General features: G+C 38.0%; 1 protein-coding gene and 1 pseudogene across 12 annotated transcripts in view; one reads left to right on the top strand and one right to left on the bottom strand.

Moving 5' to 3' along the window:
• The window catches only part of Kdm4c (lysine demethylase 4C), a 453,670-nt gene that overhangs the window by 134,965 nt on the left and 290,968 nt on the right, over nt 1-27,737 (top strand). For all 12 annotated transcript variants that reach the window (XM_013069708.3, XM_087183467.1, XM_087183465.1 and 9 more), the window contains 3 exons: nt 703-752; nt 15,222-15,325; nt 21,049-21,186. In XM_013069708.3, the coding sequence (XP_012925162.2) occupies nt 703-752; nt 15,222-15,325; nt 21,049-21,186 (292 nt within the window). The remainder of the gene's footprint in view (nt 1-702; nt 753-15,221; nt 15,326-21,048; nt 21,187-27,737) is intronic.
• LOC106008824 (zinc finger CCHC-type and RNA-binding motif-containing protein 1 pseudogene) lies at nt 12,824-13,512 on the bottom strand (annotated as a pseudogene).

Here is a 27,737-nt window from a genome sequence, read left to right as displayed (position 1 = left end):
AAATAGGATTTTTTTTGGGGGGTGGTTCTTTATTATTGAGTTGTAAATTCCCTGTATTCTATACATGACTTTTCCTCCTTGCAGTGCTGGGGATCAAACCCAGGGTCTCACCCATTCTAGGAAAGCCCTCTACCACACAGCTACATCCCCGGGCCAAGTCTGGAAACTTTGTGTGGTACCTATTTGAAAGTTACATTGCTTTTAGACAGGCTTGGGAGAAATAGAAATGTTTTTATAATTTATGTTCTATCCTGACTGTCAATACAAATATTTTAAAAGTTAAAATGACAGTAACTCAGATTTTCTTGAAAACCAAATCTCACACTAACCAATTTCAAAACACAAACCATGTCCCCACAAACAACCCCATGTGCTGGAGTGGCGTGAGAGCTGGGAGAGTCCATGCCCAGCTGAGGACAAGGCCATAGCTTAGTAGTTTACTGGCCTTGGACCTTTGTTCTCTGATCTTTAAGATGTATTTGAGAGGAGGATGGGTGGATTTAAATAGGCAATTTACAAGTTAATTTTTCTTCCATGTGGTGTCAAGGGATATGAGGCTGATTGCTTTTCTACTCTCCAGTCAGTTCATCTAAGGGGAGTTTGGTGTTGAATCTTTTTACATGACATTTAGGAATAGATACCCTTAGGATACTAGCTGAAAAATTATAAACTTAGACTTTTTATTTGTGTTTACCATTTTAGGTATGCTATACCCCCGGAGCATGGAAAACGACTTGAAAGACTAGCTCAAGGTAAGACTGCTTTCCATTTCTCACTTTGATAGCATCTTTACTTTTGAGACATTTTGAAGTGTAGAATATCACTTTGTCAGTTTTATTCTTTTGAAGTTACTTTTAAATATTTCTCTAATTTGAAGAAAAATTAACCTTTTTCACATCAATTTGTGAATATTTTTCCTGTTGTATAATCTACAAGTAATTGCACTTAATCTATTTTGGCAGTTTCTGATTTTTTTCTCTTATACAAAGTGTTTAACAGTATTGTGTCAATAATGTTTTTACTTCTTTAAGTTATGTCCTTTCAAAGAGCCTTGTGGCTCACAGTGTCTCAGATGAAGGTGTTTTATGACTGCTTTTTTTTTGTTTTGGTATCACTTCCTGGAAAGGTTGTGTCATATCACCTGTGATCTGCAGTTTCTCTGTGGCCCATTGTGCCTGGGACTGTTCTTATGGAAGTATAAATGTGAATGTTGTGGGTAACTTGTTCCACATGAGAATTTGTCTTCTTGAACTGGCAGGATTAACTTTATTGCAACTTTAATTTTTAATGGCTTTCATCATTTCCTCTGGTAGGTCTCTTGCTGGTTTTACCTTGTGTCTGCTTATGTATGCAGAGTGCCAGCAAAAGCAGCCACCTTCCTGACTTTTCCTCTCAAAATTTTGCCAGGTAACATTACACATACGGAGAAGAATCAGACCCACTCCACACCATCCTTATCTTCTGTTTTGCCAGCCACTCTGCCCACAGGAGATATAGGCTGGTAGTGACTTACTTGAATTCCATTTGTGAGTTAACTGAGGAGCAAGACATTCTGAGTTTATACAGGATTGAATCCTGAGTGAGAAGTGCCCTTTAGTCAGGCACTGATCTAAGTTTCATTGGTATGTTAGATTTGCCTTCTGTTAGGAAAGGGATTTTATCTCTGAATTATATATTCTTTCATTTAATACTGAAACGGGGACACTGAGAAACCCCATTCTTTGACTTGACAGTACTGGATGGAAGTTATTAATGGTATCTAAAAGTTATTTTCTCCCAGATTACAGGAGAATATTAGAAGGGATAGTTACAGTATCACATTTGCAAGAAGCATTATTGTAATTTTGACAGGCTAATAACTATAAGCTCCAGTGTTTTTTTAAATGTAATACATTATAGTAATAATAGCAATGCAATTGTAGTCTTGAACTTTGTTAGGAACTATTGTCATGAATATTAAGGTGGATGAGTCCTGGTTCTAGATAATAGATTAGAGCAGAGCTTAGAAGACGATTACCATAATCCTTAAATACATAGACAGTGAACTTTGTGCTAAAGCTATATGCTGAGCTGTCTTCTCTGTAATAATTATTCTACCATTTTCTATTAAGCTTACCACCAGAGAACTTTTAAAATGAAGCCAATGTAAACTTTGCCGTTTTGAGTTACATTAAAATATGTGATGTAAAATGCTTATTAATACTTTGAAATAAACTGTCTGAAAATGACGTTATAGGAAAATTGGTGCCAACTGTTCAATCAGTAAGAGGTTAGTAAACTTGAAGGATGAACAAGAACTTTAAAACTGTTTTGCAGCATTATTTTGAGAAACAAAGCAGGCAAAATACCTTGTAAGAGAGCGGAGGATTTGTAGCCACTTACCAGATGCCAGCCAAATTAATTGAATTCTGCTAAATAATTAAAATGATAAAATAATGCAGTAAATGTGATGGAGCATTATGGAATGACTGTCTAGGTCAAGGCAGCACTTGATGCATAAAATGAAAAGTGGGCTCAAGTATTTTCCATTATCTTGTCTGCACATCATAATTATCACACTTGCCTTTTATGCACGAGTGCTTTCATCTTTGGTTTCTATTGAAATCTTGATTGACTGTGGCACCTACAAATCTTTTATCTGGAAGATATTAGGCCTGCATCTAATAAAGTCAGGAGTTTGATTTTGCCCTTCAGCTGCTTTCTCATTTACACAGATTTTTTTCAATAATAGGTAGACATAATGTAATAAAAAGAAATCTCAAGAGAATTGTTGCAATTTTTATACTTGTTATGTCCATCAATAATGCCATTGCATTCTTCTTAATTTTTGGTTTGATATGATTGAATTGCAAATATGGAGGAGAATAGAGATTGTATAATGTTAAATCATGAATGACATTTTGGAAGATTTCAGTTTTGAAATGTCTAAATCTCATCTGTTTTAGGAATTAGTATCTTTGCCCTAACATTAAGCAAAACAGAGATTAAATTGGGAGAGCATCTAAAGCCTTTGTGAAAGAGAATGTGTTCCATTTGTCTCTTAATGTAAATAAAATTAAAAAGATTTACATTTGTGAAAATTTTGGTCACTGGGAAAAAGTATGGGATTTAGGTCATTATGTAACCAGTTTTGGATGTGTGAATGATTAGCAGGATTGTTGTTTCAGGCAACATTACAGTAAAAGTGAGTTGATTCTTTGAGATACTTATAAATACTGACAACAAGTACTTTAGCTTTAATACTGTATCCCTTTACCTCTCTATTCTGTTTTTGAGACAGAATCTCACTATACAGTTCAGGCTGGCCTAACTTGCAACAATCCTCCTGTCTCAATATCCTAAGTGGTGGGATTACAAACTTATTACCCAGTTTATTTATTTATTTTTTAAAAAATTATCTTTTCATTTGAAATTTTGTTAGACCTTGTTTACTTATTTATTTATTGGATGGGGCTCACTATATTACTCAGGCTGGCCTCAGACTCTGGGATCAAGGGATCTTATGCCTTAGCCTTGTGAGTAGCTGGGACTACATAGACTTGTACTACTGTGTCTGGCTGTCATCTTATTTAAAAAAGCAGTGTTCAGTAAAAGGGAACAGAAGAATCATTGTTATGAAGAGTTAATTTAGTTCATCCTTATGAGTGCATACTTTCTTTTGGTTTGGCTGGGGATTGAACCCAGGGTCATGGGCGTGCATGCATGACAAGTGCTCAAGCCCTGAACTGCATCCTCAGCCTTTTTCCCCTTTCAATGCCTAGTAGTCTTTAAGTTTAAGCCTGTGGATCCCCATGATGAATGCAGTCATTATGTACTGCAAACATGTACTAATGAAAACAAAAAAGCCTGCGAAGCAGATCTTAGAGTGATTTTCAGGGATTCTTGTACCCAAAGATCTGTGGGTGGAGTGCAGGCAGGCATTTTAGGTATTTCCTGAAGTAATATTCAAAATTGTGCATATATGCAGATTTCTGGGAAGCCATAATCAAATACCTCAAGAGATTTTGGTCCAAACAGATTGTGAGCCATAGTTATCAAGGGAATAGAAAGCCAGAAGTAAATAACAAGTCATTTTAATTTTATGAACCGATTCTAAATTGATTTGTTTTTATACCTCACTCTTGGAATTAGGAATTACTTTTATTAGCTCTCAAAATGGTAAATATTATTCCCTTAAGCATTCATTTAGTGGATGATCTGAAAATACTATATTAAAATGCCTGGTTTTGAAAGGCTTATAAATAAAATAGTCCTTATTATAAATGATCAATTTTAAAGGTCCCTGTAAGCCAGAAAAAATGAAGAAGACCAGTCATATATCCTTTGCCTTCATGTCTAACTCATGCCTTAGGCATGGAGATCAATGAGTAGTGTGTATCAGGGTATGTTTATTTGCATCTAATAATCTACTGGGTCACATCAAGAATAGTGAACTTAATTTCCCCATAATTTGATGTCAGTGATATCTCTTTATGTGTTAAGTATATTTGGATATTTTATATCCAGTTACGTTCCTGGTAGTTCTGAGGAGAGGCAGTAAGAACAGAGAGGAAGAACTCAGGAAGAGAATGCCAGCGAGGGGTTCTGTAGGGAATGAAGGCTTCTGTGATTTGGAGAGTGACGTTGGGTGGATAGTCAGCCAGGAAAACTCTGGTCAGCTTGACCCTGACCTGTTTGATCTCAGTGCATCTGGCCTGGGGATCCCTGGTTGATGTGTACATTTATTGTCCATATGACCTGTCAAGGAATGAAAAAGTGAGAAGAGATAAAAAATGTTCTCAGGGATGGAGTTAAAAAACCATGTGAGTAATGGCTTACGTATCTGTTAAGCTGGGTGGAAATTTTAACTCTGAGTTTTCTGCAACCAGTTTGAAATAGAAAAAAACTTGCCTCTTACACAAGACACCATGCTCACGTGATAAAAATAAACCAGTTGCTTAGGAAAAGGACCATGCTTCTTGATCCTAAGATCAGTATGAATGTGAATTTTTTCTTTTACTCCTCCTAGAAAATTCTATCAGTCAGTAAAATATGAATGGAATATGGGACCCTTGGAATAGAGTGGAGCCTGGGCACAGGTCCCAGATAACCAGCTGCTCCACCAACTGTCGAAAACACGTAAGAGGCCAGCTCTGTGAACATCTAAGTAGGGAAATAGGTAGAACATAAAAGATTCCCATGGAAAATAGATCATTGGTTCATGAATAAGCACCAAGAAACTTCGTGTGAAAATGTATACATATTCTTTCCCATAGAATTTCCTATATCATCTTGTTTCTTTTCCCTAGTATTGTATGGTAGTTGTATGTTTTTCATTTTTCATTGACAATAGTTTTATGTATTTGTGGAGCACAGTATGATGTCAACACATGCATGTGATGTGTAGTGATCACGTCAAGGTAATTACCATTTCCATCTCCTCCATCATTTATCATTTTTGTGTACTGGGAAACTTTGGACTCTTCTAGTTACTTTGAAATATAAATTATTTTAGAATACAGTTACTGAAGTGTGCTGCAGTACACCCGCAGTAACTCTTCCCATCTGGCAGTGTTTTGGTGTCATTATCTAATCTCTCCTCCCTTATCCTTACCCTTCCTAGTTCCAGTGACCATTATTCTACCTACCGTTGTCTGTGAGATAACTTTTAGCTGCCATGAGTGAGAATATGCCCAGTTCCATCTTAAAGGGCCACAAATGACAGGATTTCATTGTTTTTCATGCAAATAATAACCCATTAGGTATATATATCACATTAAAAAAATCTCATTCATTGATGGATACCTTAACTGATTCTGTATCTTGGTTATTGTGAATAGTGCTAAAATAAATGTGGGAATGCAAGTATTTTTTTGATGTAATAAATTCTTTTCTTTTGGATAGATACCAAATTATGTTATTGCTGTATCATATGGTAGTTCTGTTTTTTGTGTTTTGAGGAGCCTCATTACTGTTTTCTATATAGCTGTACTAACATTCTTCAAAACAGTGTATAAAGATTGCCAAATCTTCACGTCCTTGCATGCATGCATGCAAGCGTTTGTTTGTTTATTTATTTATTTATTTATTTATTTTTGCCCTTTTGGTAATAGCTATTCCAACTGGGATAATATCTCACTGTGACTTTGGGTTACATTTCCTTGTTAATATTGTGAAATTGGGCATTTTTTGGGTATACTTTCCCTTTCTTTTTGCAGAACTGGGGATTGAACTCAGAGCTTTATGTTCTATCACTGAGCTGCCTCCTAATGTCTTGCTGTTTTTGTTTTGTTTGTTTTCAGTACTAGGGGCATTTTTTTCCCTATGCTTGTTGGCCATCTATATGTGTACTTTTTTTTTTTTTTTCTGAGGCAGGGTCTCCCTTTGTAGTTCAGGCTGGCCCTGAACTCACTATGTCTCCCAGGCTGGCCTCGAACTCACAGTGATTATCCTGCCTCAGCCTCCTGAGTGCTGGGATGACAGGCATGCGCCACTATGCCCGGCTCTATATGTGTACTTTTTTGGTACTGGAGATCGAACTCGGGTCCTTGCGCTTGTGCAGCAGGTGGCGAAACCACTGAGCTAAATCCCCAGCCCCAAAATTCTTTAAACATGTCTTTTTTTTTAAACGTATCGGGGATCAAACTCAGGACCTTGTGCTTGTGAGGCAGGTGATGGAACCACTGAGCTAAATCCCTGGCCCTTCTATGTGTGTACTTTTGAGAAATGTTTATTCAGATTACGTTCTCATTTTTTAATCAGATTTTTTTTCTTTTGAGTTGTTTGTATTCTTTGTATGTTCTGGATATTATTCCTTTGTTAGATGAATATTTTCCCCATTCTGAAAGTTGCTTCTTCACTCTGTTGATTGTTTCTTTTGCTATGCAGAAGCTTTTTACTTTGATATAAAATCATTTTTTTTTTGTTATTGCTTTTGTTTCCTGTGATTTGGGGGCCTTACCAAAAAAACCTTTGGATGTCTTTAAGTGATATGAATGTCTTAAGTGATGATTCCCTTGTATTTTTTGAGAAATTTTGTGGTTTTTTTTGGTACTGGGGATCGAACTCTGGTCCTTGAACTTTCGAGACAGCAGCGTAACCACTGAGCTAAATCCCCGGCCCTCCCTTGTATTTTTTTTCTAGTAGCTTTGCAGTTTTAGGTCTTATCTTAGGTGTATGAGCCATTTTTAGTTGATTTTTTTTATACAGACTGAGAGTCTAATTTCATCCTTTGCATGTGGATATCTAGTTTTATCAGCATCATTTATTTTTAAATATTTATTTATTTTAGTGCTAGTGATTGAACCCAGGGCTTCATGTGTGCTAGGCAAGCACTCCACTTGTCCAGTACCATTTATTGAAGACACTATCCTACTTCCAGTGTACATAAGTTATGTAACCACTGCAAAACCATTATAAAAACTATGAATATTTATCTATATTTTGGTAAATTTCAACTGTATTCAAATGATATGTAAAATTCCTTGCTGTTGTGGAAGTAGATCTACACATTTATTTTTTCTTTCTTCCTCTTTTTCTAAGTGGTGACTATTGTCAACTTCTCAAAATTAGTGTTTATATACCAAATAAAGTGCCATTGAACTTTGGCTTTTAAAATCTTTCCCCAAGGCTGAAAATTTTGGTGGTTTAAAGCAACAGCTTGTTGTTGTAAACTGTCGTATCAGATTGGATTTAAAAAGCAATAGTAATAGCTATTACTAGTAATAGTAATAGCTAATGTACTATAAAATGCAAAACAGGTGACAATGTGAAATTCTCATCTGAAGGAAAGAGCATACCTATTACATCTACTCTGTTCTTAGACAATTTAAAAAACATTAATAATTTTTTTCATCAGATTTATTCAGGTAAAATTTGCTTACAGTAAAACCCATCTTTTGTTGTGCTTGTGTTTTTTGTTGTTTAATTTTTATTAGTACATGTTTGCAGTACATAATGATTACATTCATTATGGAGAATTGGGAAATGTACTTTACACATTTTAATTTTTTAATTTCCCCTTCTCCTTTCTTTCCTTCCCTTTCCCTCCATCTCTTGGTACTTTTTCTATTTGAAAATAAAATAAAACAAAACAAAACACCTGTCTCTTTTAAGAATACAGTTTCGTGAGCTTTGACAAATGTCTTCAGTAGAGTAGCCTCCACCACTGTGAAGGTATAGATCATGTTCCAAGTTCCCTGACTCCCCTTTGCCACTAACTGTACCCCTAGTTTCTGGCAACTACTAATCTAACTTCTCTCCCTACAGTTTTATTTTCTAGAATATTGTATGTGTTACTATCTAGTCCACAACCTTTTCATTGCCCCCAAAGGAAACTCTAAATACTAAGCATCCATTCCCTATCTGCAACCCTCCCCATCCCACCCTGCATCTAGGTAACTAGTGTTGTCCTTATGTGTGTACCTTTTCTGGATGTTTCATATACCTGGAGTAGTATATTGTAAAAATGACATTTTATGTCTTCTTTTATTTGTGTTTTCCATGTATAGCATGTATCAGTACTTTATTCTTTTCTGTGTCTGAATAATATTGCATTGTATGGATGCACTACATTTTGTTTAATCATCCATCAGTTAATGAACATTTAGATTGTTTCCATCTTTTGACCAAGGCTTCCTTTTGTGTGAATTATCTCATTAGATTCCCAGAAGAACCCATGAAGGAAGGTAATAGTAGTTCCCTGATTGTACAGGTGGATACATTGAGGCATTGGTTGATTCTGTGACTAGTAAAAGCCACAAGAGTGTTTTAGAGTCATGATTGGAGTCTTGTCTGCAAGCCTGAACTCCCAAGTTCTTAACAAGGAGAAAAGGTGAAGCTAGATTCAAGTAATTAAAAATTTGAGGATTTAAGAATAAAACAGCACTGCCACTTACTACAGTGAGGATGTGTGTGTGTGTGTGTATGTGAGGTGTGTGTGTGCATGTGTGTTCTGGGAGCGTAGGGAGGAGAGTTGATGCACAGGCAAGCTTGTTTGTTGAGCACACGTGTAAGCAGGGCTTGGGTGAGACTGATAGAGCCCCACGGGGTGGTCTGCTCCTCAGTGTAGGCTGCCTCTCATCATCCTTTAGAACTTCCTGTGCAGTCAGAGTGGAGCCCCGTCACACCCAGCACTCACGCAGACTTTGTGTTGTGCTCCTCTATGACACTTTCTAGAAGCAAACCAAGTGACTCAACAGGACAGAAGGAGCTGCCACAGAAGGATGTGCCAGGTTCATTCTGTGTATTTGCAGTTGACATCGTACTTGGTGGTGGGCCGAATGAGGTGTTGCGGTGGGCTGGTGCTACCACATGGCTGAGGGGCACCACAGCACTGTCTTTCTTTGAACTTCCTGTCCTTAGGAGTGTAAAAGAATGGGCAGTCCTGTTGGTGTGTGTGAGTGTGTGTGTGTGTGTGTGTGTGTGTGTGAGAGAGAGAGAGAGAGAGAGAGACATAGAGACAGACACCTGTTAAGTTGGGAACTCTTACGGAGTATTATAGTAAACACTGAGTTATGATAGGTTTTAGAGATTTCTTGTAACTAGAAATTTTTTCAAAGACCTCTAATAAAATAAATGCTATGCAAAATGAATTCAGAAAGGCATATTTTAAGAACTTATTTGGAAAATTTTTGATGCATGCTGAATTGTCTCTGCAATTGGTGATTTGAAAAACACTTGATAGTCCTAAGTGGAATTTTTAGTTACATATAACTTTTCCTGTGAGATCTGATTTTGTTATTTTCATACAGATGACTCCAGAGCTACTTTTTTCATTTATTAACCTTCTGTAACTGGGACAGTTTTGAATCTTTAAAAATAGTATCATTTTTATATCAAAAAGTATCTGGTTATATCAGCTTGCTTATGTGTTGCATAAGATAATTTTTGTAGACCATGGAACTAGAGTATGAGCCATGTAGCGCTGCAAGTATTTTGAGATAAAGTTCATTTTAAAACACATGTTTTGTACATAATTTGTGGTGGTTAAAAAACATTTTCCAAGATGATGTAAAATATAATTCTGATGGTACATTGTAAATATAATTTCTGAACCAATATGAAGTTCTTAATATACTGCAAATTACCTTCCTTTGGTGGTTTTCCAATTTAAATTAACTTACAGCCAATCTCCACATTGTTAAGGTCCTGATTACAAATCCATATCAAAAATAAATTAAATACACTCTTCTTTCTTCATTGATTTAAAAATTAAATTAAAATTAAAACTTAATTCATTTAGTATTACACAAAGTTACAGATTTCAAAAGTGTGATAGATCTGTTTGAATTGTATTATTAAAATGTTTCCGTGGGTTTTGCATTTGGTAACTGCCCAGGTGTGCTTCACTGCCTGTGTGTGTAAGTCTTGCAGTAAGACTGTGTTTGTAGACATGACTTTTACATTAGTGTGCCACTGTCCATTCGCTAATATTTTGCTTCATATTATGTATTATAAATAGTAGCCATAAGCAGAGGACTGCATCAAGTGACTACATAGGGCAAAACTATGCCTTTAGTTTTTATTATAGAGAATGATAGTGTTTCTGATCCTTCCATAGTCAAACATTTTTTGGGGGGTATTTTCTCTCTGTTTTAAAAAAACTTTAGGTACAGATGCTTAATCAGAATATACTATTTTTAGCAGGTGGTTGCTTATACCCCAATGGCTCCTGACTGGATTTTTTTTTTAATGCATTGTTGCCTCAGACACCCTATGATGGAAATCAGTAAAGTCTTATTTATTCTGTTTGTGGTGGTGCACTCTTGTAATTTCAGCAGTTGGGAGGCTGAAGCAGGAGGGTTGCAAGTTCGAGGTCAGCCTGGGCTACATAGTGAGACCCAGTCTCAAAACCAAAAACCCCTCAGTCAACCAAAATTTTACAAAAGGCTTATTTACTTAATATTCCTGGGAAATTCTTCACATAAGATTAAAATGTTATGATTAGTTAATGAGTGGTGGTGATTTGGTCACATTCTTGAGGTGGTTGTGTGTGGTCAGCCATAGAGTTCCTTAAGTCCCATTTTTTTTTTTTGAATTACAGGAAGATTTACTCATAAAATACAAAAAAACATTAATAAATACATGAAAAACTTACAAGATTGTTTACAAAGAACAGAAACAGTAAATATGGATTTAATTGAAAAAAATTTTTTTTTTTGGTTCCGGGGATTGAACTCGGGACCTTGCACTTCCCAGGCAGGCAGCGGAACCACTGGGCTAAATCCACAGCCCTAATTGAAATTTTAGCATAGCCACATTTGGGAGGTGGAGTAAGGCAATGGGGGCAGTATGATGGGTTCGAAAATCCTCCTTTATCCTTTTATTGGTTGACAGAAATTTAGGAATTTTATTGAAGTGCATATATATAAAACAGTAATGGAAAGTAGTTGCTTCTGGAAACAGAATTTGGTATTATAGGCAAAGTAGATAAGTATGTCTCATTTGGCTTTAAGCCTTTTAGAGCTACTTTATACTGTATGCATTTTTTTTCCTCTTTCCTTTTTTGTTTTTTTGAGGCAGGGTTTTGCCTTGTAATTCAGGCTGGCCTTGAACTCTATGTGTAGGCCAAGCTGGCTTAGAATTCATGGCACCCTCCTGTCTCAGCCTCCCAGTGCTGGGATTACAGGTGTGTGCCCCCACGCTGGCTATTTTGTGGATATTTATAACTTACATACATGTAGACTGGGAGAAAGCTGAAAGAAGACGATGAAGCACCCATATTTAAAGACAACATATTTTTGAAGTTTATTAACAGTACTATTAAACCCCTTATTTTTTCAGTTCATATGAAGTTTTTGTTTTAAAGATTGAATTTATTTCAGAAGTACTTATAAACTAGTGAGACATGACTAAAGCATTTACAGTAAAGTTTTCAAATTTGAATACCTTTTTATGAGATAAAAGGATTACCATTGTAGTATTTTTGTTTTTATTAAAATTAGTTCTTTTCAAGTTTGATTACTACTAACAAATCCTGAGTTTTAGTACAGGCAAAGTATCCCTTATTCCAAATACTTGGGACCAGCCAGGTGCAGTGGTACTCTCCTTCTAATCCCAGCACTTCAGAGGTTGAAGCAGGAGGATCACCTTAAATCTGAGGCTAGCCTGGGTTACTACATAGCGAGTTCAAGGCCAGCCTGAACTACATAGGAAGACCCTGTCTCATAACCAAACCAAACAAAAAGATTCGTACCAGAAGTATTTTGGAATATGTACATATACAGAATGTGATATGTTTTGGGTGGAACCTCAGTCTAAGCATGAATTTCACTTACACTTCATAAATGCCTTCTGTACATAATCTGAAAGCAATTGGATACAGTAGTTTTCATGTTGCCTGTGAATCATAGTTGCATGGTGTGAAATTTTCCACTTGAGCATTCTGGATTTTTAGATTAGAGATGTTAAGTCTGTAGTATTCCAAGGCAAGGTAGAAATATGATCTTTTTTTCTATATGGGGAATTGAATCCAAGGCCTTCACACTGAGCTATATCCTCAGTGTAACTTAAAATTATCTCTTTTTTTTTGCATGCACACAAAACCACCGTACTTATATTTCAAGATCATACACAATAAAATTATCTTTTATTTTGAGGTAGGGCTAAGTTGCCCAGGCTGGACTTGAACCTGCAGTCCTCCTGCCTCAGCCTCCCAGAATGCTGAGATTACAGGAGTATGTCACCACGCCTAGCTCGAAAAATGGTAATTTAAGAAATTATTTTTCATCTTTTAAGGACTGTTTTATGGTAAAAAATTACTATTTGGTCCTAAGTGTTCTTATATGCAAATAATTTGTACTGTGGATGGTTTTTATTTTCCTGACATCTACATTATACAACCCTAATCACTGAATTCTTCCTCATCACTGAAGTATGTGATCTTCTTTATCCATGGGCGCCATGAGTCCTCTGATGTTGAGGGGCCTCCTGCACTGGGTTTCCATTTGTTCTGTTCTTCAATCTTGGCCTGCTGGGAGGTGATGGCTTGGCTGAGACTGTTGAGAGCAGGGTCTTCCCCTTCCTCTGCACATTCTGCTACATCCTCAATTTCTTCCGGTTTGGCAATTTTCTTTTTCTTCTTTTTTTCTTTCTTCTTTGGAGGCTCACGTTCTCCAAGCATGTTTTTCGGACAGGCATAATTTAAGTGTCCACTTTCCCCACATTCATAACACTTTGATTTATCAAAGTAGTTTCGCCTTCGGATGAATTCAGCTGCTCTCCCATTGTCAGTAGTGATGCTTGCCTTTATCATTCTACCAAATTACTGTTTGCTGTTTATGGCTCTGGTGCAGTTTTGTGCAGTCTTTATCCAAAAATAATATAAATGCAACCCTTTTACTCTTCCTGGTATCTTTGTCTTTCATTATAGTAACCTTTACAACTTTGCCATACTTGGAAAATATCCGGTATAAGTCGTTATTTGTCAGGGAGAAGGGCAAGTTGGACACATACACTGTGCTCTTACTTGAAGCCAAGCCACCACTCATTTATGGATTAATCCAAGTTCAGATTTTCGAGGTAAATCGCGGGTGTGGCATGCATCTAGGGTGAGGAGCAGAGGATCACAAATAGCAAAATCCGGTGCTAAGTCCTGACAATTCTTCAGGGATGGCGGCCCCGGCGCAGCGGGGCTTCAACCCCGACTTTTCCTCGCCCCTCGCAGGGGCCTGGGCAACCCGCACCCAGGCGGGGTCTGCGCAGAGCCCTAGGGTCTTTGCAGCGGAGGGGCCCTGCCCGGCTCCCTTGGGTTGGGCTGCACTGGCGGGAGCCCCATTTTTTTTTTTTTTTTTTTGGTACTGGGGATCGAACTCGGGACCTTGTGCCTTCGAGGCAGGCGGCTGCACCACTGAGCTAAATCCTTGGGCCCCTTAAGTTCCATTTTTAGCAGCTACCCTTCATTTTGGCTATGGAGGAGCATCTGGAGTTCTTCCCACGCTACTCGCACGCATCACTCGTGTTTCCTGCTGCCTCCCCTCTTCCTCTGTGTTCTCTCAGTGTGAGTCTCCTCTGTCTTTTACCCTTCCTCTCCGCTGGTGTTTTCTTGTGCTCCTTGCTAGTCAGCAGGATAACCCACCCTCTGAGAGAGGACGCTTATTTTCATTTTTGTCCTCCATCACAGGTTAGCGAGGGTCTGTCGCAGGGAGACTGCAGACTTACTCGGTCTGGTGCACACGGCACTGCTGAGTGGAGGGGTGGCTGTGTGTCCAGCTCACTCACGTGCGCGCCCCCACACAGGCTGCTGAGGCAGGTTCCCGAGCTTTCGATGGATGCCGTCCAAAAAGTTATTTCAGAAAATTAATAGCAGTTTTTTTTTTCTTTGGTACCAGGGATCGAATTTAGGACTTGCGCTTGCGAGGCAGGCGTGGTGCCACTGAGTTAAATCTTCGGCTGGCCAGCAGTTAGTTGTTTTTTTTTTTTTTTAATTGGTACCGGGGATCGAACTCGGGGCCTCGAGCAGCAGGTGGCGAAACCTCTGAGCTAAATCCCCGGCCCAGCAGTTAGTTTTTAAAAAGTATATTTTTATTTTTAATTGACAGAAATTGTACATTTTTCTGTAGTACAGTGTGAGGATGTATAATGATAAGATAAAGGTAATTGGCATTTTTATCACTAGATATTTATTTATCATTTCTTCATGTTGGGAACATTCAAAAGCCTTTCTAATTATTTTGAAAGATTCAGTTAGTTGTTGTCAACTAATTATCCCACTGTCTGTGGAACATCAGATGTTAGTAGCAGTTTTAAGTTGATTAGAAAGAATCGAGAAAGGTGAGAAGCTGCTAGACGTGTGCGGCATACAAGGCTCTGGGTGAGCACTTCCGGGTAAGTTCTAGGAGTCGAAGATGAGCGCCTCCACTATTACAGTGCTCACTGATTTTCACAGCCCGATTCCATATTTGTCCTTTTAGCAGCTATTAGGCACATTGAATCCAAATATGATTCCAATTAAAATTGATTCCTAAAGTTTAGTAATTTTATATGTTATGAAGACAATTCTTGGTAAATCTTTCTGTAAGGAAATTTATTCTTTAATGATGTAAAAATGAATCCTTTAATTTTTAAGAATTCTGATTCTTAATTTTTAGTGAGAAGGTTTTTTGGTAATAAACTAGTGTGTATGTGCACAAAGCTGCCATTCGGTAGGAACACTGAAACTTAAGATATACGCATTTATGCATACTATCTTAACTTGTATCTTAATTGACCCAATGCTCTTCGTATTTATTTTTTCTATTTAGGTTTTTTCCCAAGCAGCTCCCAAGGGTGTGATGCATTTCTTCGCCACAAGATGACACTGATTTCTCCATCAGTATTGAAGAAATATGGGATTCCTTTTGACAAGGTATATTAATAATACTCTTTCAAAAATTGATTTGTTGTTTGTATAATTTGCATTTAAGATGAATTGAACATAAGACAATGTATCTTTGACTTTAGGTTGGATTTTTAGGATATGGGCAGAGAAATTCAAGTTCATATTTTATAACAGTTTTTATTTGCATCCTAATTTTAAATCAGTTTATTTCAGTATGTATTTACTAGAGATTTCATGCTGTTAAGTAGATTACTTAGGGCTGGGGATTTAGCTCATGCCTGCCTCGTGAGCACAAGGTCCTGAGTTCTATCCCTGGTACCCCCCCAAAAAAGTTCACTTAAATAATAGTAAAAAAATGTAGCACATTCTACAAAGTAAGAGTTAATGCTTCTACATTAAAGGATTTTATGAGTAATATAATGTGTTCTATTTTTTAAAAAAGAATTAGATCAGTAAATTAGATTAGCAATTAGATCCATAAAATTAGTGATCGTAGCCTGGTGTGGTGGCACACGTCTGTAATGCCAGCATTCTGGGAGGCTGCAGCAGAAGAATTGCAAGTTGAGCCCAGCCTGGGCAACTTCGTGAGACCCTGTCTCAGTGTAACAATAAACACAGGGCTAGGGATGTAGCTCAGTGTGAAGGTCCTTGTCATTTCTAAACACATTTGGACATACTACAATTGCAATTTTATTATGGAATAAAATTGGCCGATAACTTAATAATTGTATATTGCTTCTATGAAGTATTTCTGAAAATTAAGTTTTATAAAATTCAGTAGATACTGCAGCCCATGTTCTTTGTGTCCATAGTAATTCCTGGGTCAGAATTACTGAAATTTTGAACCTTGTTTGTGAAGAAGCTGAAATGAAAAAAGCTTTGTGACCAGATAAATAAAAGCACTCTCTCAGTCTCAATGGGATTAAGTACTTGTGGAAACATTAAAAATAGCTTCTCTTTCTGTTTTTATTTGCACCCCCCCCCCGCATAATCCTTTCTGTTTTCCACCGTAGAAGCTTTTCTCTTGAGACTAAGTCATTACATCTTCTTAATCTTAGGTCCTTAATGTGGACCTTCTTTTGGTGGGAGGGCTTTGTTCACAGTAGGATTTTTCCAAGTGCCAAGAATTGTTCTTCAGCTTGAGCCAGTTGCCATCCCCTCACAGAGTGCCTGTGCAGTGGCCAGGCAGGGCATGTGCTCTGCTTGTGATGAGTGTGATTTACTTGCATGCTTGTGTCCACGAAAAATCCTGCCTCCCAGATATGGACCATGATGGGGCCCTGGGTATAGAGAGCAGCTGGAGGTGGATTGTGACCCCGGCAGGTGGAGGCAGAGGTTGTGCCCTCCGAGGGGCTTGCTCCCACTTTCTCACATGTCTGGGCCCCGGGCTTTGGGAGTCACAGATGCATCATCGCCAAAGGCTTCTTTCATGTGGTGCCCGTTAGCTTCTCAGTCATTTCTCCCTGCACTGGATCACAGAAGGTGGCTTAGGCGGAACCTGTCTCTGCCTGCCAGAGGAGCGGGCTGGTGCTCCCCAGGCCAGAAAAGCCTTCGCTTGTGGTCAGAGCTGGTTTGGCTGTTGGCAGTATGCTCTTTTAGGGATGGTTTTAGGAGAGGGGGTTGGGAGAAGCATGAACTGAGCATTCTTTTCCTCAGGATGGAGGCCTTGTGAGCTTGAAGCTACTTCACAGTCCTTGGGGAGAGGAGGAGGCAGATGCTGCCCTGTGTCCCCTTTCTGGGCTGCCACTCCCCGCGTCCGTCACCGCAGGCATCTCTAGTGCGTCAGGGTCTCATTGGGGCTCTTGTGGATGGGACCTTTTTGGGTTTTGTGGTAAGTGACAGGATAAGTTTACATCTGAGATGGTGAGACACCAGGGCTTAGAGGGCCAGTTGGCAATGGCATGTCTTCGTATAAAATGTGCCCACTTTTTCCCACCCTGAAGCAGGGCACCATGCGCCTCAAGGAACTTGCTCTCTGATGATGGTCTTGTGTCAAGCGGCAGAGTAGTTAAGTGGCAACTCAGCCTCTGGACTACACCTCTGGAGTTCATTCCTCGTTAATATTATATAATTTTTCCCAGTCTTACTTTCTTCATCTTAAAAGTGAAGGTAATAATAATGACTACTGAGGGGCATGGTGGCACATGCCTGTAATCCCAGCTTTTAGGAGGCTGAGGCAGGAGGATTGATGGGAGTTCAAGGCCAGCCTGAGCTACATAGTGAGTTCCTGTTTCAAAAAACCAAACCAAACCAAACCAAACAACAAAAAAGCCTATTTAACAGTAATGAAAACAGATAATCTAAGTAAAGGACTTTTATGTGTTATCTTCCTCTTTGACTCAGCGCTTTTCATTTGGATAATCATTTTTTAATTGGAGTACATTTTATCCGTCTTTCAATGTATTTGTGTATGTTTGTTCATATGTATAGTATGAAAAATATTTGTAACGCAACTAATGTGTGCTTTTAAATTATTTACATTTTCTCCACCTTCTTTCATAACATGAGAGTAAAATGATTGTTTTAGTTTTCTAATAAAATAGAGTTGTTCTGTTCTGTCCCTCTGCCTTCTTAATAGTTTATCACCGTAAGGGCAGTAAATTAGCCCTATATTTTGGCTAACTAGATCTAACATGTTTCTAGAAAAGATGGAGACCTACAATTTAGAGTGTCAGTCAGCTAGAACAGGTGTTCTTTTTCAATATTGCAAGAACAAGATTTCTTAGGTTGGTATAAATCATTTGTAGGTAGGGGTTAGGGGAGTCGTTATTTCAGTGGAGTTCTACTGTACCTCCACCATTCTAGGGGAAGAAGTAGTCGAGCAAGGTCAGTTTTCTTTTTACCAGATAGTAAGGGGCATCTAGACAATGATACCCAGTGAGACCAAGAAAGGAGAGAATTTTGGAGTGTGTTCTCAAATGCTCTGATCAGTGGAGCTGGGGACTGTGGTGAGTCCTGAAAAGTCTGTCTCTGCCCACCAAAGAACAGCTGAGCTGCATCTTACCCAGCCCGAACTGGAGTGGGCAAGTTATGAGGAAAATTTTTGAATTTTTGGGAAAGAATACACTTCCCTATACACTGCTTTTACATCCCCCAAATGGTGATTGGATTACAGCGTGCGGACCTGTATTTGTGCAGCATGCCTCTGATATGTTTAAACATGTCTATACCCATATATTCATTTCCCAACATTTTAGGGCTGAAATGCCACAAGAGTCATTTTGAACCATCATTCTGGTTCAGTATATTCAGGTAGGGCATTACATTGGCTTTAATTTAGATTGCTTATAAGAGAAGTCTCCAGACTTTGAGAGCTGCATGGTAAAATCATTTCTGAATTTTATTCTTGTTAATATGATGTTAGATTATATTAATTCCTTTTATCATTCTTTCATAAACAAAATGGAGAACAGTTGGTATCTACTATAGTTTTGGCAGTCTTTCATCCTGAAAATTATTCTTGCTTATATTGTTTCTTTACAGTTTTTTTCTTGCTCGTGGTTGTTGTGCAGGGCTTGGAGAACCCTGTAGATATTGTATATCTATTCTGATGGTAGAATTCTTTTAAGTATTCATGAATATATTCTTAAGATCGTTTATAGTCACGCCAACAAGAATATATGGCATATTGACTCTGGAGTAAGAGTTAATGACAAATAAAATAGTCTAGGCAGTTATAATCTAGGAGAGGTTGTGGTGGATGAGGTAATAGAAAAGTAAAGAATATAGATGGTAGTTGTTATATGTGAAATTTATATTTCTCTAAAAAAATATAAGTCTGATGGGCGTGGTGATGTACACCTGTAATCCCAGAACTCTGGGAGATGAAACAAAGAAAAATACAAGTTTGAGGCCAGCCTGGGTAATTTAGGGACTTCACAAAGCTGTATCTCAAAATTTAAAAAGGGCTGGGGTTCAGTGTAAAAGCCCTGGGTTCAATCCCCACTAGGAGAGAAAGAAAGGGGAGAAGGGAGAGAAAGGAAATAGAAAAGAAATGAAATAAGAAATATAAATTGTTGTGGTGGCCCAGCAGAGGGGGAGACCCTGTCTGATTCCTGGGTTAGTGACAGTACACGGGGAATGTTTTATTTTAATTTTTCTTTCTGCTTTTTTGGTTCTGTTTTTAAGAAATTTATTTGTGTTAGATTTTAGAGAAGTTCCTAGCCATAAGTCATATACTAGAGGTTTATTGGGGTCAAGTATATTTTTATTTTTGTGAAGAAAATATTTGGCAGTTCAGATGTTGATCAGCAGATGCCTCAGTAAAGTGTGTTATATTCAGACTGTAGTGTCAATAATTAGGAACAAGTTACTCAATCACATGCAGCAGAATGGAGGCCCCTGGGAAATTGGCAGAGAAAAAGGAAATTGTATTTCTTTTATGTGAAGTTCTAGGGCAGCAGAGGTAAGTAGTGGTGAAAGGAATCAAACAGTGGTTGTTACTGGGGTGGGGTTGGGAGTCTGGGTGTTGCCTGGTGTGATGGAAGTGATTGGGCCGTGGGTTAGGTGTTTTGTGGATTTGTCAAAACTGATCAAACTGCACATTGATTTATTATCTGAGCATTGTTACTAAGTGTAAATACTTGAGTATTTGACTCAAGTATCCTACTTGAGTCAGTAGGATAATGAAAAGTGTGACTTTAAAATTTTGTTATCAGAACTAATAGAGAATATAGGCTTTCGATGTAAATAGATAGCATTTACTAAATACTTTAGAAATATTTATCAAGGAGGAACTTTGGTTCATTGTGAAATCCTATAAATATTGCATGTATTACCCAGCACTAATTCAGAGAATTTAGAAATATAAAAAACCATGAGTCAGGGACTCTGCTTTGTTCCTCATTAAACTTCCAAGACTCAAAAAAAAAAAAAAAAAAAGAAGAAATATAAAAAGCCACCATCTTCTTGATGGCTAGGTTAGAAACATTTTAAGGTCAGATAATGGAAAACAAATACTATTCTATTTAAGAAGTAAGGAATAAATTTATAATCTAGTATTGAGTAGGTGATTTTTAAAATAACAAGTAACACTAAAATTTTTTGCTTTCCTTTTTTCCTGTAACTTACAGTATATATATTTTTTGCTTTGATGACTATAAAAAAAAGGCTTTAATCTAAAACTAGGAGCCAAACAAATACATTTTTTTGTGTTTGCTTTTAGGCTTCTGACTTATTAATACAGGTTATTTTAATTACTGCACTTACAAATGTATACGTATTTTGAGTAATTCTTTGCATCCAAGTTTTACCATTAAACAGAACACAGTTAATTGAATGGTTTCTAAGTTTTATGGAATAGGTGACTACTACCAAGTCTATCAACACAAATTCTTAACATAGCTTGTCTAGCATTCATTGTCAAGGTTTCTATAGCTTGCAGCTTCAAACGTTCAGTTTGTTACATCTCTTTCATGTGTGAATCCAGTAATGCAAATTATTCAAATATTAAATATATACATTAATTGCTAATATGAGGATATTAATTTGAGTAATTTAAAGACATTTTCAAATAAAATGATATCTTTGAGTAGGTTTGATGGTAGGCTAAAGTGTCAGAAGGTCACATCCTGTTCTTTTCTAAGTTTCCTGAAACACTATGTATGAATGGATCAGGTAAAGAATTTGATGAAACTTCTTTTAAATTGGCATTGCTCTGACATGACATTTTTTCTTTTTTATATTTTAATTGTATTCACAATTTGAGAATTTTTATTACTGAAGAGTATGACATATTTTCTACCCTATAGATCACCCAGGAGGCTGGAGAATTTATGATCACTTTCCCATATGGCTATCATGCTGGTTTCAATCATGGTTTCAACTGTGCAGAATCTACAAATTTTGCCACTGTCAGGTGGATTGACTATGGAAAAGTTGCTAAATTGGTAAGTTATGCCTCAAAAATAAAGCATAAATTAAATGTGTGTTCTTGTTGTCATAGTGGGAAGCCTAAGATCATGTGTAGCATTTGTTTTTTTTCATCATTCATACCCTATGGCTCTTACTTCAGTAATTTGTTTCATACTAGACGCTTTTATTTTGCGTAGTTTGAATTATCACTTGTAGCTACAAGTTTTTCTTTTGAGATTAAATATTCAGCAGTTTACCCTGATAGGTAATTTTATGCAATGGATGTTTGCTTTCCCTCTTAAGGCCACCAGATTTTCTGCAAGATTTTCTAATGGCTCCGTGGTAGGTACATTTGGATTTTTTCTTATTAGACTTCAGTCTATGGGTTAGAAAACAATTTAGAGCAGGAAGTCACTAGTAAAGTTATAACAAGTGGTTGAAGGAGGCCGGTAAGAAGAAATGATTAGAACTGCTCTTAGTGCAGAGAAATTAAAGTTTTGTAAAAGCCATAATGTAGAACATATTTAAAAATATATTTTTGTTAAATTTGGTATAACATTTTGTATCTCTTGCCCAGTATATTTAGTTTAGTTCACATACTGTGTATTTTTATTCACAAGTAACAACTTCTATTAAATGTAATTACTTGCTCCTTGCTGTGTTAAATAGAGGACATCTTCAAAGTGATGGTGCTTTCTATTAGTTTACTTCCTTTCCTGTGGCTTGTAAGGCAGAGGTGCAAGTTGGCAGAGGGCAGCTTTTAAAGGAAACTGCAGCTCACAGAGTATATAAAATTGGCATAGATTCATTGAAAAATGATAAATAAAGCTTATACAGCCTTATCTTGGCTGCTGTGTGGTACAACTCAATGTAATTATTCATTTTGCACTGATAAATTTGCATGTGGAACTATTGGGTGAACTTAGAAATATATTCAAGGATGATAACTAGATTTAATTTACATGTGTATTTAGAAAATTGTATAATATATTAAAATAGAAATAAAATTATAGCCGTTTGACAGATCAGGAAACATTTGAATGAGTTTTTGACATAAACTAAAGCCCCTTTTGTACTGTGAATAATGTCTATTTATGAGGGTTAATTCAACAGCAGACAGAACTGAACTACTTCTTCCCATTAGACACCTGTGCATTATAAGTCTAATAAACAGAAAACTCAGGGTATGTACTGTACCTTGGCCAGCTCCTGCAGGGCTTTGGCAGGAATGTAGTGCTTATATCTGCATTGAAACAGTGTTCTTGTCATAAGGCAGTGATGGTGAACCTTTCAGAGACCAAGGCCCAAACTGCAGCCCCAAACCCACTTCTTTACAGTAAAGTGCCAACGCTGCGGCAATTAAATCTGACTGCTTGGCTCCTGGGGGGATGCTAGGGTGACCTGGCTTACTGAGGTAACTTGCTTACTTGCTTGCGTGGTGACAGAGGGCTCTGCCTGCCTGCTGCAGTACGCATGCTATGGGTTCACCACCACTGTCATAAGGTTATAACAAGATGTTATTTTATGCTTTGCATTTTCAATCATTAACATAATGAAATTATCCCAACTATTGAGAGTCACCAGAAAAATTACTCCTTGGCTGTTTGGTATAGGTTTCATAACTAGTTGATGGTTATGACATTTCAGCCTCAGAGAGAAGCCAGGAGCTTAGTGGAAGCAGGGTGGGTGTGAACAAGGCGGAGAGGTGAGTAGTGGTTCTCTCTGAAAGTTGTGCTGAGAGAGTGGTCATAGTTGTATAGTGATGGGGCTGGGAAGTGGTGTACTAGGTGAGGTAAGCAGGGTCTCAGGCCTAGCTTTCCTGTGGGGTTGGCCATGTATCAGGAGAAAGACTGTCGCTGTTTCTTTATAAATTAGAAGTACCTCTTTACCTTAAAGTTTGTTGTGAGGGAAGAAACAGAGGTGTGTGAATATCTACTAATATGATTTAATAACATGTGACACTTTGGTTCTGGATATTTTATTTGAGCATATGTATAATATTCGGTGGTATAATGGAGTTTTGGCCAGCTAATTTTAAATGATCCTAATTGCACGTGTTTGTGATTCTTTCTCTTTTTGGTGTTGCCTCTCTGCTGTTCTTCCTTTTGGTCAGGTGATGCTACTCTGAGAGTACATTAGTTTTCAGTTGCTGCTGTAGCAAATTAGTATTGATATAAACAATATTCACTTACTACATATCTAGTTCTGTAGACTAACAGCCCATATTGGTCTCACCTGTCAAAATTCAAGGTGTTTAGAGGTTGCTATTCCTTACTGAGATTGGGGGAAGAATCCATTTGCTTGCTCATTGAGCTTGTTGGCTGGATTCACTCCCTTGCAACTGTAAGAGTATGGTCCTGTTTTCCTGCTAGAGGCAAGACTTTGTCCCATGGGCCTTGCTCCAGTCCGTGTATGTAAGCCTCGACACTTCAGAACAAGCAATCTGCAATTTTTTTTTTCTCTTGTAAGGTAACATTCACATATTTCAGGGGTTAGGATGAGGGTACCTTTGAGGGGCTGAGGGAGGGGAAGGCATTTGTCTGCCACAGAGATTACAAGTTAATAAATGATATGGTAATAGATTGGAATTTAGTAAATCCCATGTTTTCTTAAATTGTATCCTCAATATTATATTGGCTATTCTCAGTGAATAAGTTCTCTTACATTATAGTTTGTTCTCTTCAGATTTTCTTCCAGATTTTGGTAGCTTTTATTATCTGAAAGATATTTTGATCTCTACGTGTGTCTTTAAATAACTTTATTATGAATTTACTATATTATATATGTGTATATTTCTTAATCACTAGAAAAATTGTGTTGTGGGCATAAATTTATATGTTTTGATTAAGGTAATGCAATGGGTGGATTATGAATTGCATGAGATGTATTTTTAGCTTTAAGGATGCCCATATTTGTTAGTCTTAATTATTTGTCCTTTTAAATTCTACATAGTAACTATAAAAAAGGCATTACTCACAAGTGATGATGAGTTAGACTTTTTATAACTGTTGTAAAAATACTGGCACATTTTCATAGTTGAAGCATGGGGTGAGAGGGATGCCACCTGTTTCTCCTGTCATGCAGGATTGACTTGAGTGTAAAAGCATCTGTGGTGTAGTGTCAGTTGATGAATTTGCTGCAGCATGTGGGGTTTGCACAAATGATATGTGCACACTGTAATGTGTTCATAGGTACACATAATTTCATATATTACAGACCCAAATTTCTAATTTGGTGACTGAGAAAAGAGCTGTTAAAGCTAGATGTGGTGACGCACACTTGTAATCCCAGCTGCTCCTGATGCTGCAGGAGAATTGCAGGTTCAAGGCTAGTGTGGTCAATGTAGCAAGAAGCTGTCGCAAAGTAAAAGGGCCAAGGAATCCCCAGTAACAAAAAGAGAAAGAAATCAACAAAAAACCAAAACAAAACCTGTTAGAAAAGGCTGTTTTAGAAAATGATAATGAGTTTTGGAAAGACAAACTTATTTTCTGTGATAGATCTGTAGTCATAAACCAGAAGGCTGTTCTGGCCTTCTGAACTATTCTCAAACTGAGTAGCTAGCAAATGGGGACAAAACAACAGTGGACCCTTGACTTACGAACTCAATTCGTTCGCAAGGGCTGGTTGTAACTCAAGTTGGTTGTAAGCCAAGATTGTTTTTCCCAGAAGAAATAATGGAATACCCATAATGCATTTCAAATCCCCAAAGCACCCCTTAACTAACCTTTTCATAATAAAAAGGGGTTGTATAATGTGCGTAATTTACCACAAGCACCAGTAATTTTCCTAGGGTATTCACCAAAAAATTATAAAATGTGCCTAGTTACCAGAAACACAATTTCACACTGTACTCACCATTCAAGTTGACATCTTTGGCTTGCAGGAAGGGAGGATGAAATGGAAGGTGGTTCTTGTTTGGAAGGAGAGTCCCCTTCCATAAGAACATCAGGAATCTGGCTGTCTGGTGTCCTTTTTCTCCTTGGGAGAGTCTGTAGCCTAGTAGGATCTGCTTCTGGCTCACTAGATCTCAACTTTTCAGAACTAAAAACTGGTCTAAGGTTGTCTGTTTCTGTCTTTTCTTTAACACTGTTCTGTTTTATGACATGACATTGTCATTAAGCAAGTGAATGCAATGATTGGCTTTTTCTCTGTCTGGGTGAGTCTTCTCTACAAAGGTTGTAGCTCTGTCCATTTTTTCAGGATTTTCTTTATTTCAGAAGAAGAACTTTGCTGCACTGATTGTTGATACTCCCTCTCCTCTTCAGAAAGCAGCTGCCATTGCCTGTTGCTCAGCCAGAAGTTGCTAAAGTTCCTCTATAGACAATTCCTCTGAATGTTCCTCCACTGTTTCCTCAACATCACCACTGTCTTACCTGCAAGCCTATGGACTCTGGTATAGTGACAGTGTCATCAACCTCAGAGTCAATTGAAGGCTCCTTTGCACAGCCTTCAAAGTCTCTCTCCTGTATAATTTTAGGCCACACTTTCTTCCAGCTAGATCTCATTGTCCTTAGAGAGACATTGGCCCAAGATTTCTCAGTTAACCCCACAAAGGAAAGACTGGCATTTGGCTTGTAACTCAAGACTTTGGTCATAGGTTAAAACTAAAATTTTGGTCATAACCCGAGTTGTTCATATGTGAGGCTGGTTGTAACTCGAGGGTCTACTGTACACTTATGGGGACCATGCTTATCTGCTAAATGCCAGGCATTATGTATGTTTCTGTAAATTCATCACTTGGTGATAACGTAGGCCAAGAAGAGAGGTGAGGGAAGAATTGATTTTGGCAAAGGTTCAGGGAATGCATCCTTTGTCCTTGGCTGCTTGACTGCTGGTGGTGGTTGATGACTTCTAACAGTGTTCCTGTAGGAAGAACTGAATGGGTGCTTCTGTGAGTTGAAATCTGTTACCCATCTATCAGTATGTCATGTTTATGTAAGAAATCATCCCTGCTCTTAAGAGCTACTTATGATTGGTTAGAAATCACATTTCATTATTTCTTCCAAACCCAAATACTTCTTTCAAAATTATATAAATTGCTGGAGGTTTGAAATTCTCGAGTAAATTATTATATTTTGTGGATATTGCAGTGCCTATATTTTAGTCCTTCAATCCAGATGGTCCTCTTTTGTAGTATCCATTCAAAGTACCTCATATCTGATGTAGACTTTTGGGGGAGTCCTGGAGATCGAATGTAGGGCCTTTCCACTGTGGGACTGTGTGATTCAAAAGTTAATTACTCCCCTAGATTCTGTTGTAAATTTGATGGTTGGAGTGTGTTTGCCTCGGGACAATGGACAATCAGTAATAGGGCGAGGTTACTCAGCCATCTGTTTGCCCTAAATCCAAATGTCCTGGGGCCCAGTATCTATAGGACAATCTGTAAACAGGGTGGTCGTAACTGTCAGTCAGGATGTCTGCTGAACATCAGCATGTGACAATGAGCCACTAACCTTTGTTCTTTTTTTCTGTGAATCCACATGTTAACCCCCCCCCCCCCCCCCTTAACCCCCTATAAAACAACCTCGGACTCTGAGCCAGGTGCCTCTCTGAGCTATTTTGCTTCGGGAGTGCCGTCTGGCCAGACTAATAAAGGTCTGTTTCCCAACATGGCCGGTGTGTTCCTTCCCGGGTGTGCTCCACTCCAGCTCCTTGGAGCGTTTGGTAAGGCCTTTGGTCTTACATTCTGGAGGCACCGCTGGGATCCCCGGGTGTGCTCCACTTCAGCTCCTCGGAGCGTTTGGTAAGGCCCTCAGTCTTACACCACAAAGCCATATACTCAGGCCTTAAAAAAAAATTGTTTTGTAAAAAAAAATTGTGAAACAAGGTCTTGCTAAATCACTAAATTATCCAAGCTGGGTTTGAACTTGTGATGCAATGTGCTACCACTTCTGCTTTGACCCAGACTTTATTCTATTTGTGTGGATTGTGTAGAAGTTCTGGGGAAATTGGGCAGAGGTGAGAATGAGGGAATTTTTACCTCTTATTCTTGATAGTAGCTTAATTTGACTATCCCGATTTTGAAAACTCTCCATCAATACCCCTTAACCCTTTCTATTCTTCTTTCTTTTCTTATGTTCAACAAGGGTCATTCAGTTCTCTTTTGCCTTCATTTGCAAAATGTATTATAGCCAAGTGCATAACAAGGTGTTCCAGAACAAAAGGGACTTGTGGACCCATCTGGAGAAGGACACATGTCCTTTGTCTTCAGGGAGCCTTCTTGAAGAACAGGAGGGCTTTTAATAAACCTCCACGTGTAGAGGTCTACTATTAGTAGAACTTACCATCCAGTTACTTTATTTTAGGAGCTTTATAGCTTTGAACATCAGAGTAATCAAGAATACAGTGCTATTTTGTTTCCTGATAGAGATTTGAAAACATAACAGATAGCTTAGCATTTGAAGTCAGACCTTTGTGTGTAATTTGAGACAACTGTTCCTGTTTCCGGCGCTTTCCTCCTCCTGCGGGGAATGTAGTCCATGATTACTTTTTTGCAGCTGCTGCTGTGGCACTCACAGGTCTGCTTCCTGCCTGGGCTGAATCAAAGAGCTGGCCTGCAGGTTGTATTTCATTGTTTTTGTTTGGT

The sequence above is a fragment of the Heterocephalus glaber genome, unplaced genomic scaffold (assembly GCF_053883595.1).
Source record: "Heterocephalus glaber isolate CG9 unplaced genomic scaffold, H.glaber_assembly_v1.0 deba00001481, whole genome shotgun sequence".
In the NCBI taxonomy this organism is placed as follows: domain Eukaryota; kingdom Metazoa; phylum Chordata; class Mammalia; order Rodentia; family Bathyergidae; genus Heterocephalus; species Heterocephalus glaber.
Note: the sequence above shows the minus strand (reverse complement) of the source record. Positions and strands in the feature narration are given on the sequence as shown.